At 36.9% G+C, this 15,777-nt stretch overlaps 1 protein-coding gene across 10 annotated transcripts in view; it reads left to right on the top strand.

Annotated features, from left to right (window-relative positions):
* Positions 1-15,777, top strand: part of ryr3.L (ryanodine receptor 3 L homeolog) — a 268,307-nt gene that overhangs the window by 213,019 nt on the left and 39,511 nt on the right. For all 10 annotated transcript variants that reach the window (XM_041573333.1, XM_041573332.1, XM_041573331.1 and 7 more), the window contains 9 exons: positions 2,352-2,399; positions 2,510-2,609; positions 5,077-5,156; positions 5,754-5,830; positions 6,045-6,118; positions 11,276-11,293; positions 12,656-12,736; positions 13,134-13,222; positions 14,717-14,845. In XM_041573333.1, the coding sequence (XP_041429267.1) occupies positions 2,352-2,399; positions 2,510-2,609; positions 5,077-5,156; positions 5,754-5,830; positions 6,045-6,118; positions 11,276-11,293; positions 12,656-12,736; positions 13,134-13,222; positions 14,717-14,845 (696 nt within the window). The remainder of the gene's footprint in view (positions 1-2,351; positions 2,400-2,509; positions 2,610-5,076; positions 5,157-5,753; positions 5,831-6,044; positions 6,119-11,275; positions 11,294-12,655; positions 12,737-13,133; positions 13,223-14,716; positions 14,846-15,777) is intronic.

Genomic DNA, 15,777 nt, shown 5'->3' with positions numbered 1-15,777 from the left:
TTTATATACTAAGTCTGTTTAAACATAAATGATTGCAGGTTACAAAGACTACAAAATGCAAATATAATTATGTAGATATTAAAAATGACCTCGTCCGATACCTGGTTGATAAATATATATCCATTTCATATAAACTTGTGAAACTTGTGAATATTAACCTGGTATATCCTTTGTAAAGCCATTATGTTTTTTAGGTTCACATTCAAGAACAGCAAATTAGCAAGGCCAACTATATTGGAATTAGTATTGAAACTCTATTCAGTTAATTATCTTTGCTGGAATTCTTTTTTTTAATATGAAGTAAACCTATTTCTTGGTTTGCCTTCCAATCAACAAGCATATTGCAAAGGCTGAACTTGATGAATTATGTATTCTATAAAATATCTTAACAATATTACTATGTGGAGTGTGGGGATAAAGGGCAGCAATCAGTTCCGAGGTTGAAATGACTCCTGGCTAGGACTTCTTTTACTCCAGTTGCCCGCAGCTTTCTTTTATCTTCTAGCAGATACATAATGCACATTTACTGCTCTTCAACAGACAACTGTAGTAGGCATTACTCTGCGATGGCAATAGTTGCCCATGTTACATTAGCTGTAGGGATTTTTGTGGTTCAAAACAGAGTATTTCATATTAGCTAAAAAAAAAATAAGGCAGAAGAGTTTTGACTGTAAGGTCAGTGAAATTTGTGGCCTTTTCCTGGCAGGAAACAGAAGATTTTTTTATAGAAAAGTATTTGCCTCTAAAGAGTGCTAAGCTCGCTAATTGCTTCTTTTTGCAAAGAAGTAGCTGCAGAGATGGAGCTCAGGTTATTCCAAATGCCAATGCCTAATGATCAAATATTTCAGCTGGGAGTCCCATTTATTTCAGCATCAACCAATGAGAAAGTGATCTGTATACTGTAGCTCTGTACACTCATTTTGGTGCTGAGAATTCCGTAAAATGTTGTCTCTTAAAGAGATTTATGAGACATTTTGCCATACATCTGTCTTAAAAGTACATAAAATAGTGAATAATTCTATATTAATATAGGAATGACTTTATCATTTTATTTATTACCTTATTTATCAAAGGTAGAATTGATCAAGTTTTCGGCAGAAAAAAACTCAAACATCATGAAGGCTATTGACATCTTCAAATGGTTGAAGGGACCTCTGCCATTGACTTCTACATGACCTCAGCAGCTTTTAGATGGTGTATTTTTAGATTCAAGCTATTTCCAACTTTGGGGTATAATAAATCTTGAAAAAATGTTTAAGAAAACAAATTTTGTACCTGAAAATTTGAGCTTTGGCTGAAAAATACTCTCGAAAACGCTCAACCCTCAACCTTTAATAAATCTGCCTCTAAATGTTTTAAATGTTATTGCAAGTTCACAAGCATATTTCTTATTAATCCTTCAATATATATTTACTTTCTTTCAATTACTGAAGTAGTTTGCTATTGGGATGAGACCTTATACCCTTCTGTTTCTCACTAGAAGAGATGAATTTCTGGTACAAAAAATATTTTGTTTTTGGCACCCCTGGTAAAATGGCACCCGAGGCACAGTTTTCACCTTGTCTCATGACAAACACCCTTGCTCAGATGAAAGAGAATGGGCAAAATATCAGGCTCCCTTCTTGCATATGTTTTATTGAATGTTTAAAGGGAACTATTGTGGAAATGAAAATTTAATATAAAGCTTCATCATACTGAAATAAGAAACTTTCTAAATACAAATAATTATAAATTCTGTAATGTTTCAAAAATAATCAAGTTTATCTTCAGTGTTCATCTCTCAGCATCTGTTTATCTTCATTCTGTCTTCATTCAGGAGTTGGGTGTCAGATATTCATTGACAGTTGGATCCTATATATTTTATAGGGGGGCTCCTTTTGCCTAGAAGATGTATTAGAGCTCACTCTATTAAAATCAACAGACATCATGTCTCTCTACATGCAGAATTTGTGCAAAAGGCAGTTATTTTGTTTGTTCTGGAATCTGTTTTTCCAATAAGCTCTAATACATCTGCTAGGAAAGGGAGCCCCCCTGAAATATATATAGGATCTAACTGTCAATGAATATCTAACACCCAACTCTGCAAGAAGAGAGAATGAAGAGAAACAAATGCTGAGAGAGGAATAGTGAACATAAACTTGATTATTTCAGAAACTTTTTTACTTAGTTTCTTATTTCAGTCTGATGGAGCTTATATTAAATTTTAATTTTCACAATAGTTCCTCTTTAAGCATTAATCATGATACAAACTACCTACCTGGTTATAAGGGATCCATGTAGCCCTGTTGTTAATTAATACACTCCATTGTCAAAAGATGAACTACTCTGTCTTTTTCTGCTACTCCTTACAGAGCTGTCAGAATGAAGAGGAAGATGAAGAGAAAGAAAAGACATTTGAAGTAAGAACATTGTTTATATTGCATAGCTACAGTATTGGAAGCTTCTTCTGTGTGGGGATTAAGTTTTCTGAAAATGAAATCTATGATACAAGCATGTTGTACATTTTTAGGAGAAGGAAATGGAAAAACAAAAGACCTTATATCAACAAGCACGCCTGCACGAAAGGGGAGCTGCTGAAATGGTCTTGCAAATGATCAGCGCAAGTAAAGGTATTGTCACATTGCTGAACTGAAATATAAAGCGTTATGTGAGCCCCCCAATAAAGTAGATAAAGCCGCAGAGGTAAAAAATTAATAGCTTGATGCATTTTGTGCCTGATGGGGCACTTACTCATAGACTCCTTTCTACCACAAAGTCATCACCAGTTACAGTAAGCTTTTCCCTTCAGTTCTCTGGCCAATACAAGGTATTCTTCATTCTTCATTGTAAGGACAGAAATTTCATTGGAAATAATAATAATAATACTGATTTTACAATTATGGATAGAAACAATTATGTTCATTAGTTCCCACTCTATTATATGCATATTGATAAATTCAGACAAGAATAACGAGAGCTCTTCCCGTGCAGAGAATATGTTCTTTGTAGAGTTGGAGGCAGACCAGTTTTAGGAACACATCATCCCAGTCTCAAAGTTAATGAACTATACAATTGAGAATATTTACTTAGGATGATTTACCCCCTGGGTATTTTAATAATCAACTATTTTTTTAGTTATAATAAAAGGATACATGCAACACCTTAAAAGTGGCAGTAGCTTCAGGGTTCCCAGAGTCGTTTACATCAACATCAAACTCGTACCTAAAGAATCCAACACAGGCAGAGCTTTATTGTCAAGCACCAGAAATGATTTTCAGCTCAGGCATATCGCCACCTCTAAGCTGTAATTATCTTGGAATTCTACCTTACTTGGTAGAAAAAAAAAATACATGGCAGCCTACATTTTACATACGGCACTTGCGTTCAGAAATGAGCCCTATTGTGAAATAAACTACTAAAAACACCCTCATATTTCAGCAAAGCAGGAATTGTTTGTCTATAGGTCGTATTAGATTCAAGCTGGCCAACCAAGTTAACGTTCAAAGTATCGCTGTCCTAGTTTAAACCTCTAGAGAAGGAGTTTTGGCACATTTTTATTTATATGTAAATTACAAATGCAAATAACTTAGACAGGCACATGTAAGCAGCAGAGATACATGTCTAGGGCACAACAATTTTTGGAAAAGGGGTGCAGTTTCAGCAAATCTATTTCTTTTGTGGTATGCACAGCACCACACAATAAACATCTGAGAGGTTCATCATTCTACTAGCTCCTTGTATCTCCCTTCTTATGTTACTTTGTCTGTGGACTCCGCTAGCTCTTTCACACAGAAGTATTGATATGGTTGGAATGATGGACCTTTGCCTTAGATACTTGCCCACATGAACCTCAATGCAAGACTGTTGCACACAGGGTTAAGAAAAACACAATAAATCAACTTTTCACACTGATACCCTATACTCCTTGATATACCTCTCTTAGAGCTTGGCAGACTGTATCTGAACAGAGAAAGAACAGAGTCTTTTCACACAAAGATACAAACATTAACAGAGCATTGCCACTGTGGAAAGAATGGGCTTAAGCTGTTCATGTATGTGGATGGCTGATTTTTAGTGATGGGGGAATTTGGGGCGTTTCGCCGAAAAATTTGTGAATTTCCAGCGAAATTCGTGAAACGGCAAAAAATTAGTGAAACGGCGCCGGCGTCCGTTTATTTTGACGCAGGCATCCATTTTTTTTTTTTTGATGCCGTCGAATTTTACTCTGCGGTTTAGCAAATTCACGTCTGGCCAATAAATTTGCCCATCACTACCATCAGAACTTTAAGAGTGGGAATCCTATCCTATTTTCATTAAGCTTGTGCCCCCATATCTACACTAATTAGTATAAAATGAGTGCAAAAAATGGATGAGCTGTTCATCCAACTTCCTAACATGAGCCGTGTCTAGTATATGGTGCCTCAAATGCTTCAGTCTTGTGCAACAAACCTTTATCTGCTTGTCTTTTGCACTAATGAGGAGCAGCAATGGTTAGAATTCTGCAGAAGGTGAGCCAGCAGATTTATTGCAGTTTGTGGTTGAAAGTATCAACATAATTCAGTTTCATGTATCAACATCTTAATCTGTATTGTGGCTCTGTAAATTAGGGGATGTAAAAACAATGGAATATATATTCCTTTCAGGGTGGAGAAGGCATGTGAGCAATGATTGCTGCTTTGATAGACGGAAGGTAAAAGGGGATTTAGAAAGAAGGCAAGATTGTTGGCTGAACAGAAGAATTTGCTGCCCTGAAATTCAGCCAATGTAAACAATACATTGAAAGCTTTATAGCACTTAGCTGTATAAAATAATTCAAACTTACTTTAAAAAAAACATGAAATTTGAAAAAGGTATATATGTGTATGTTTTTGTATCGATGGTGTTACACATGCACACAGTGCTGTCCAGCAAAACAGTAAATGGATAGAACAAACAGGGGTCAGTACAATAATTAACACTAATAAATACAAAGTATATTGGCATTCAAGATTTAGTGCCAAATGTTAAATATATTAGCGAAATGTAATGCTTACAGTCTAAGGTATTAAAAGATCTCCCAATTATTGATTAAAAAAAACAAACAATATTTCCCTTTAGGTGAAATGGGCCCCATGGTAGTGGAAACCCTAAAACTTGGAATTTCAGTTTTGAATGGCGGTAACACCGTGGTGCAACAGGTAAAGCAAAGCTTTGTTGTTTTTTTTTCACTCATAACTGCCATGTAATCATTCTAATCTCAAATTTGCATTGTTCAGAAATCTTTATGCTACTCCAGGCACAAGATTTATTATTCAGAATGCTTGGGACCTAGGGGTTTCCAGATCAGGCATTTCTCTGTAGATCACCATAACTTAAGTGTACTAAAACATTTAAACATTAAAAAAAAACATGTTGTTCTGCTACCAATATGGATTCATGCAGCTTAGTTACTATCAAGTAGAAGCTACGGTGTTATTATTACAGAGAAAAGGGAATGCATTTTAAAAAATAGAATAATTTGCCTAAAATGGACTCTGTGGGAGACGGCCTTCCCATAATTCTGAGTTTACTGGATATCAGTTTCCAAAAGGTCCCAATTCTGCAGTAAAAAGGTATTTTTCATCTGCATAAGAGGACATTGGGACTTTCGTTTTAAAATAGTTTTATGTCAACTATTTGTCAATTACAAGATATTCTCTAGGACAAATAGAGCGTCATTCATCATTAGGCTTAGCTAGAACTAGTTTTCATTGTGCTTAACTTCACACTCTACTGCTCTGTTTATGATTTCACAGAAAATGCTCGATTACTTGAAGGAGAAGAAAGATGCTGGCTTTTTCCAGAGTTTGTCTGGCCTGATGCAGTCATGCAGGTATGTAGAGATATTGTAAGATATATGCTTTCTCTGAACTGTAAAATGGAATATGTGTACTATATTTTGCAAATACAATTCAACTAGCTTATTAAAAGCCACGTCTTTGTATTTATCAACACCTTAATCATTGTGCCCTCTGGCTTGTAGGCTTAGTTGAAAAGGTGAATCCAACCTTTAGATTGATTTTATAGTCTGATTGGTTTCTTTTCAGTGTTCTTGACTTGAATGCATTTGAAAGGCAAAACAAGGCAGAAGGACTTGGAATGGTCACAGAAGAAGGAACGCGTAAGTATGAGAGCATGGCTGCTGTTTTTATTTATTTTTTTAGTATTTTATATGTATGTATAACTTTATTTCTAAAGCACTACTAGGACACTTAGTGCTGTATAATTTTACAGTATAGAAAACTGCACACAGGAAGGACAACATTATAATAATCTAAGTATAAATATACAACTGTCATGCACCATGTGGTAAAAGACACATTAGAAAAGAATCCCTGTCCCATAGAACTTACAATCTAAGTGGGTGGATAACATACAGGCACAAATAGAAGGGTAAAGTGCACAAAGGTTTGGGCCAGGGGTGTCCAAACTGCGGCCCGAGGGCCACATGCGGCCCAGGATGCATATGAATGCGGCCCAGTTTGAAACGCTTGGAAATAGGATGAGGGGGGACTCTGCCCATTGCCCAGTTAGTAATAATAATATAATAATAAGTCTATTTAATATCTAGGTGTCCCATATACCAGTGTATAGCTCCATCTGGTTATCCAACTGGCATTGTAGTTCTTTTCTGTGTATTTCCTTTACTTTTACAAATCAAACGTGTTTGTGTATTTCACGTGTGGCCCCAGACAATTTTTATTTTTCCAATGTGGCCCGGCGAGCCAAAAGTTTGGACACCCCTGGTTTGGGCATTGACCCTTAAGTTCCAGGACCGGACCAGTAACATTCTAGTACTCTAAAAGATTGGATCTGAGTTAGTTTTTGAAGGAGTTCAGAAATTGTTCCTTATTGAGGAATTTAGGGATGCAACTCCAGAGGTAAGGATAAATAGCAATGGGTGTAAATGGTGTGAAAAGACAGCGGCTTTGAGAAAATCAGAAGAGACAGCCAGGAACATATGGGACACAATTTAAGAAATGTAGTGAGGTGCAATGGAGTGAAGGGCTTTGAGTGTTAGCAGATGGATTTTGTATGATATCCTTTGCTTAACAGGTAACAGTAATAGAGACTTTACCAGGGGATGAACAGGTTCACTTAATGAGAGAGCAGGAGGATTCTAGCGGCAGAGTTTAAAATTGATTGCAGGGGAGAGAGATGGGAGTTTGAGACACCGGTTAGTAAGAGGTTGCAATAGTTTAAGCGTGATAAGATAAGGGCATGGATTTTAGTTTCAGCAGTTACTTTGCAATATTAAAGAGGAAAAATGGCAAGTTTTATTTTGTCGCGCGTCTCTTTTTTTTGACGCACATCTCCATACAAGTCTATGGGCGTCATTTTTTCGGCGAAACGAGGCGAAAAAATTCGCCCATCCCTAGTCACTGTGTCTATAAAAAGAGGGGAAGCGGCGGGCTGGGAAATAACCAAGTCTGGCTCCATATGTCAGAAGTTAGTGAAGTTGTTTTATATCTGGATATCATCTTTATACAAGTGATTTTTAAGACCAAATGAAAAGATATGTTCTCCTAAAGAGTACAGGGAGAATTGAAGAGGACTCAATAAAGAGCCCCAGGGCACCCCTACACTAAGCTGAAGAGGATTTGTTAGTAAAAGGAATAGTGACGGAACAATTGAAATGGTAGGAAGAGAAACTGGAAGCAGAGTAATCATGGATGCTAAGAGAATATATTTGCTTTAAAATATAATACTTAACAGTATAATATAAGCAGAGGATAAGTCCTGGAGAATGAGAATAGAGTAGTGTCCTTTGGCAATCTGAAGATCATTTACAATTCACATAAGGCAGTCTCAGTGGAGTGTGTGGGTCAAAAACCAGACGGCATGGGATCTAGCAGATTATTGGTACAGAGAAAGTTAATAATATAGGAAATTACAAGATATTTCAGGACTTTAGAGGGCAACAGTAAAAGAGAGACAGAGGTAGATTGATAGGCAGGATGGGTCCAGTGTAGCCTCTTTAAGAATGGGCTTGACACTGGCCTGTTTGAATAAAGAAGACAAAGTACCAGAGGCTAGAGAGGAGTAAGGGTTGGAGTTAGGGCAGAGGCACTCTGTTTAAGTAACAATGAGGGCATAGGATCAAGTGAACACTTTGTAGAGATGAAAGAAAAAGTTAAGAGAAACTTCCAACCCAGTAACAGGATCGAAAGAGTAAAGAAGGATGGTAGAGACTTAAATATTTCCATTAGAAGAACTTTCAATTGGGGAGCCATTCTGCCTTAAGTCTTCTGTTTCCAACATGTTTGGTTTGGGGTCTCAGCACATGAGCCCAAAGATTCATATTTACAAAGAAGGAAACAAGCATTAATATAAATATGCAACACATGCACTAGTTTTGTGAGGCCCAGCCCAAAACCCACAGATTGGGAAGGCTCAGGCCAGCACAGCAGATTCCCAGTGGGTTGCAAGCCAAACTTTGTCCACCTCACCTGTATCATCAGCTCCTTTTGATTCTCACTCCATCTGGCTCCTGCCTGTCCCACCCCTTCCAATGATGTCAAGAGGGACAGACACAGATACTGTATATAAATAAGGACGGCACTCAGGTCTGGTGGATTTCAGGTTGGAAGCAAGCAAATAGGGTTAGGTGCCGGTCAATGTTTTGTCGACCTGTACATCACTACTGAGCACTTCATTTGTGTGTGTGTGTGTACTCCGTTTTATCCAAATAATCCAAATTTTGAAAAATAATTTCCATTTTCACTGTAGTAATAAAACAGTACCTTGTACTTCATCCAAACTAAGATATAATTAATTCTTATTGGAAGCAACCCCAGTCTTTTGGGTTTATTTAATGTTTACATGATTTTCTAGTAGCCTAAAGGTATGAAGATCCAAATTACAGAAAGATCTGTTATCCAGAAAGCCCCAGGTCCCTACCATTTTTTATAACAGGACCCTAGCATTCTTTATAACAGGTCCCATACCTGTACTACTTTTTTGTCTTTTTCCTAGATGTGTTGTGTTGCTGAGATTATACAGTAGGTACTTGAACAACTGTTTTAGTTGCTTGGAATTAAGATAAATTCAGTCAGTTAAGACTTAAGACACTACGACCCTTGATAGACACATTTATACAACTGTTTGTGGTGAACAACTGAAACATACTTTTTATATTTTTCTTACTCACCTTTTAAATGTAATCACTAGCAGTGTTTTTTACTATGGGGTTTAAGGTCTACTTTGCATTCCAGATACATAAGAATATTGTCATATTAGTCATTGGGATATAGTCCCAAGAATCTAAACAAATTAACTCGTTTCTCTTGTTAGTGTCTCTTCTCTGGCCAGGCTTTGCTTATAATATTGTCTAATCATTTCCCAAATAGATCCTGCCCTGCCAAGAAAAAATAGTAAATGCTTTTGATGTTGTATCTGTTCTCTATATGAGGCACTAGGCAGAGTATCAATAGCCTTCATGTCTTGCTTTCCAAATGTTGCTATTATCCAATAGTTTATACACATTAGCCAGTGCAGACAATGTACATGGATTTACATTAGTCCCTGTCCCATTGGACCTTACAGTCTTATTTCCTTTCCACTGGATCCATTTCATCTGGAGCCAATTCATTATTTTCTATCCCAAATGTCAGTGGAGCTCCTCCTCTTTATCTATCCCATTAAACTTGATATTACTCTTTCGGCAAATGATTAAATACTACTCTGCATGTTATATATTTGTATGAATTTTAAAATAGACATGCTTTCCTTCTCTTTAGAACTAGTTTAAAGTGTTTAACCTATTTTAATAAAGTCTATCTTAGGACAGTGACAACATAAGCTTGTTCTGTTTTACATTTGGTTTGTGGAATTAGCATCATCTCAATTTTCTCTGTCTCGTCTTCTTGTTGGATTCCAGTAGGAGGCAGAAGGTTTAGGTTTATTTCTAGCCTTAAAAGTTTCTTTAAAAATATATATATCTCTGTCACATAGCGAGGTTCTGTCAGTCCCGTCACTCTTTAGTGCCTTTATTATGTAATTTATTACATAAGTGTACATAATATTATTACATAATATTTTATATTTATATTTTATTACATGCAGTGTTTACTCATAGAGATGTCTGTATTTCAATAGCACAATATCCGTGCTTCACTGGTCCTTGTATATACTGTATGTAAAATGGAAATGGTTCTCTTTCCTCCAACTAACACCAGTAACATCCCAGAAGTATCCATCATAGCTAACAATTCCACTATCACCCCCTCTCCCCAGGCCCAGTGCCTTGGGGTTATCCTAGATTCTGCCCTTTCCTTCACTCCTTATATCCAGTCACTTATTAAATCATGTCACTTCCACCTAAGGAACATATCCAAAATACGATCATTTATCACCCAAGACGCTGCCAAAATTCTTATTCACTCTCTCATCATATCGCGTCTAGACTACTGTAACTCTCTTTTAATTTGCCTTCCCCTCCAGAGACTGTCACCTCTCCAGTCCATAATGAACACTGCTGCGAGGCTCATACACCTCAGCAACCGCTCCTCCTCTGCCTCGCCATTCTGCCAATCTCTGCACTGGCTTCCGTTACCTTTCAAATTCAAATTAATGACACTGACTTTCAAAGCACTTCATAACTCTGCCCCACCCTACATCTCTGAACTCATCTCTATATACCCAATCGCTTACTACGCTCCTCTACTGACCTGCTACTCAACTCTTCTCTCATTACCTCCTCACATGCTCGCATTCAAGACTTTGCAAGGGCTGCACCCTCCTCTGGAACGCTCTCCCACGGTCTGTCCGACTTTCTCCCAACCTTTCTGCTTTCAAGAAATCTCTGAAAACGCACTTCTTTCGAGAAGCCTACCCTCACTCTGCTTAACTACCAAACGCAACACCACATACAATACCACATTTCTCACCCACTTAATTCGATCTTGCCCACTCCCACACCTTGTGTATTACTCCCTTCCCTTTAGACTGTATGCCTATGCATAGGGCCTTCCTCACCTCTTTGTACCTGTATTGATTGTGATGTATGTAACTCCATATATTCTATGTATGTAATTCATGTGATGTAGTTGTATAATCACATTTACTTTACAGTGCTACGCAATATGTTGGCGCTATATAAATACATGTTAATAATAATAATGTTGTTTGCTACATGTCACTGTAATTAATTCAATTAACCAATACATCTGTGTTGTTGTATAATATCTCAACCTATATAAATAAAACAGTTAAAAATTCCAATTGCCAGAAACTTACATTATTTTTCTCTTTTTTTCCCGCCCGTATCGATAAACAGTCATTGTCCGGGAACGTGGTAAGTGATATTATAGCCCCAGAATATGTGCTTAGAAAACATTTGTCCTTTATCAATTGAATGACGTTTTTAAATGTGTATATAAGTGTATGGCAAAACTCAATGGAACAGCTCCAAGACTTCACCTTTTGGTGGAAGCTACTAGTTATAGTACAACACAATGTGATGGGCCCAAGTCTACATTGTTTTAAGAAGATATTGATACCTTGCTGCATAGAACTCTTCCGACTACACAACTCTTTCTCTATGAGTCTCAAATATGTGCATATTCCAGGACAGTCGCCCCCTTTGAACACCCTAAAAAATAACTCTGTATGTGTCTCATGGAAAGACACAGTGTCGACCCAAAACTGTTTGCATTCATTTTTGTGTTTTTGCAGCCATTACTATTCGTGGTCGGATCCCTAGAATCATAATTTCTAACCTACAGGGTCTTCAGCTGAAATTTAACATCCAGTGATTGTAGATTCCTTATCTCTACAGTTAGGGGCACATTTACTAAGCTCGAGTGAAGGATTTGAAGTAAAAAAACTTTGAATTGCAAAGTTTTTTTTTGGGTACTTCGACCATCGAATAGGCTATGACTTCGACTTCGAATCGAACGATTCGAACTAAAAATCATTTGACTATTCGACCATTCAATAGTCGTAGTACTGTCTCTTTTAAAAAAAACTTTGACTACATTCTTCTGTAATTTAAACCTACCGAGCATCAATGATACCATAGGGGGCCTTGCCCATAAGCTTTCTATGCTTTTTTTGATCAAAGGAAAATCCTTCGATCGTTGGATTAAAATCCTTCGATTTGTCCGATTCAAAGGATTTAATAGTTTGATGGAACGATTTTTCCTTAGATCGTTCGATCAAAGTATTTGCGGTAAATCCTTCGACTTCGATATTCGAAGTATTTTACTTCGATGGCCAAATATCGAGGGTTAATTAAATCTCGATATTTGACCCTTAGTAAATGTGCCCCCTAGTATTGCTACTAGGGGTGCACCTAATCCTGGAGGATTCAGATACAAGCAAATCCTAAAGGGCAAATTAATATTAATTTTTCCCAAGTCTGAATTCAATTTATTCAGTATTAGACAGAATATTTTATTGAAGATTGAGAATACAAAAAAATCAAAGAATGCGAGATCTGGGGCATTCCTATTTGCCACACACACACATTGCTTTCTCATAATAAACAGGTATGTCTATAGCAATCCTTTATATTGTAAAAAGCTCAGTATTTTCACTGAGAATAGTAAGTATAAATATTTTGTGCGTGACATGTAAGTGGCACTCGGAAATCTCTTACAGAAGATTTAGGAGAATATTGTGCTGACTGCTAATTGCAATTTATTGTTTATTCAAGGTGAAAAGGTTTTACAGAATGATGAGTTCACACGTGATCTCTTCAGATTCTTGCAGCTTCTATGTGAAGGGCATAATAACGGTAAGAAATTACTGTATATGTTGTAGTGTATATATTACATAGAAATATAGCTCCTAACACTTCCAACTAAGCCCTGGGAGAGAGGGGTATAACCATAGAGGTATACTCTGTTTACTGAAACCCAAATGTCTTTGGGGCCCTAAAATGATTCTGATGTTGGGACTTTCAAATTCTAGAAATGCTTCAGAGATTACACAGTGACAGTGACCGAACATTGGTGGTAGAAATTATTCTAATGTATTTAATATTCTAACAATTGGGGGGGGGGGTAAAAAAAATAAAAGTTCAAAGTTTTAACGAAACAAAAATAAATTCAGAAAGAATCAAGAATAATAAAATGTACACATTGTTCACAATATCCTATAAGTGATATTGTTGTTTTCTTGCTTTTTATCAGACTTCCAGAATTTCCTACGAACCCAGATGGGCAACACAACAACCGTGAACATAATTATAAGCACTGTAGATTATCTTCTCCGCCTCCAGGTAATCAGCCGGAGTAATGGCTTTTGTAATGTTTTAGAAGGCAGATGTCCACTTTTAGGCCAGTGCAAGTTACGAAGTTCCAAAAAGTATAGAACATGGGCACACTCCACATAATGCTTCTGCAGACAATCTTTTGAAGAAAACTTCTTTTATTAATGAGATCCCAGCAAACGTTTCGGGGACGTGCCCCTTCATCCAGTGCTACTTACAAACTGTGCAAACAAGACTTTTAAAGGGAGGTGAACTGCAAACCCCACCTTCCTTAACCACACATTTGACATCATCAAGTTAATTAACATAGTGATAGAAATTTTTTTTTTATATATAAATATATTATAAAAAAGGATCCTTAATAAGGTGATTTTTCAATACTATTGATAGTCCTTTGGTGCTCATAATCCATACAATCACGTGATCCCTTTGTGTTAAGACTGTAGATAAAAATATACAAAATTTTTTTTTTATAAAAAGTCAAAAAATGCAATAAAATCTCAATTTTACAAAAACAGGCACAAACATATTCCCCCATTAATAGAAACAGGAATAACTTAAATCCTCATTTAGTCCCATGGGAGCTAGTGTATTCAATTTTTCTATCCACAGAACCTCTTGCTGTAATAGTATTTTTTCTTGGTTACCGCCCCTCATAGGGAATTTAACTACCTGGAGTACCAACCATCGCAGTTGTTTACTGTTATGTCCGGAGTCTAATGTCTACTAACCGGAGTGACATATTTCATTCTATCCAAATCGCAATTATCAATCGACCTTTTGTGTTCACCAATACGCACTCTAATCTGTCTCTTTGTCTTTCTAACGTATGCTTTACCACAAGGACATTTTATCATGTATATAACACCCATAGTTGTACATGTGGCAAAATCTTTCAAACCAATTTCATACATAAGTTACGAAGTTGTACAATATGGTTCCATTTGATGTCGTTTTTCTCCAACGGGAGAGTGCATTTTAGCTGCCGATGCCTTTGCTAGTTTCAGTACAACAGGCTGCAAAATCATGTTATTCTGTGACAATTAAAGCAAAATCAAGAAAAAGATGAGGAAGAGAAAGGGGAGAGGGAGCGGGGAGTGTCCTGCTATCCAGTAGTAAGTATGGAGTACTGGCCTAAGAGGTTATTGAATACTCACAGACTCATTTAGCAAACGGTGATGGCTAGTCTCAGTCACCTGGACAAGGTCTATAAATGTAGGATTGATCACAGATTTTGCAGTGCCTTCATACACATGGCAAGTTAATTTAAAATACTGGTTTGGAGGCCCATAAAAAGACTCCGCGGACCTTGTTCAGTAATTGCCCAAAACTCTGCTTTGTATGAAGTGCTGCTCTCTGAAATGAGCATTAAATCAGGTAAAACGGTTTCCTTTGAAGCAGTAATTTTATTGTTGTAGTTTTTTATCTGTTGCCTAAATGTAGTAAAAGGTACTCATGTATTGAATCAGAAAGCAATATGGAGCCATGTTTTTTCTTCCTTAGGAATCTATCAGTGATTTCTACTGGTACTACTCAGGGAAGGAGGTGATTGATGAATCTGGGCAACACAACTTTTCCAAGTCTCTTGCTGTGACCAAACAAATATTTAACTCGCTCACAGAATATATTCAGGTAAGAGATCAATCAGAATGTTTTGCTAATAATAATAATAGCATCATCTTCTCACTTCCTGCCTGTATCTCTCCCTGCTCACTGATAGCTCTGGGCTCAGATTACAGCAGGGAGGGAAGGAGCATATTGAGCATGCTCAAGCCCTAGCCCTGGAGGTTTAAGCTGAAGGCAGGAAATCTGATACAGAAGCCCATGTGTACACAAAAGAGGGAAAGAAATGCAGTTTCTTTTGACAGAGGACTCAGAGCAGCATTACGTTGAGGGTTTACTGGTATATTTAGGTGGACCTTTCTGATAAGGCTTACATAGTTTTAACCTTTCCTTCTCCTTTAAGACACCACTCATTCCTCATCTACAACTTTAGGGACTAGAGTGAAGTCTATATTGTTTTGTCTGTTTGAAGTCCAGTGAAGTCGGGTCATAAACCATGTAATCTTCTATATGGTGCAGAAACGTTATTCAGAAAGCTCCTCAATATAAAAATGCATTCCACATAGTAAAAAAAACCTGTTATTTTTGATTGATAGGCTATTTTGGTTATGTTCTGTAATAATAACAGGACAGTGTCTTATACTTGATAGCAACAACATCTGCACATAGCCATATTTATTATGAATAATACTATTTTTTTATTAATTGAAATGTATTAGTAGCCTTAAGGAATGGTCCTGTCTGGAAAACCTCAGCTCCCAAGCACGGTAGATTGTAGATCCCATACCTGTACTAAAATAATTATTGAGGCTGAAAATAGGAAAGACTTACCTATAATTCTGTTTTGCTCCAAGCCGAGCCAGAAAACACATGCTATCTAGCAATCAGATCATCACAGTTCCAGATTCAAGGGACTGGACGTATTATAGCAAAAAACAAACTGGTTCTGTTTAACGTGTAGAGAAGCCAAGACAATACTGTGCATGTACTAGAGCTCTACG

The sequence above is a fragment of the Xenopus laevis genome, chromosome 8L (assembly GCF_017654675.1).
Source record: "Xenopus laevis strain J_2021 chromosome 8L, Xenopus_laevis_v10.1, whole genome shotgun sequence".
NCBI lineage: Eukaryota > Metazoa > Chordata > Amphibia > Anura > Pipidae > Xenopus > Xenopus laevis.
This window is presented reverse-complemented; position numbering and strand designations above follow the sequence as displayed.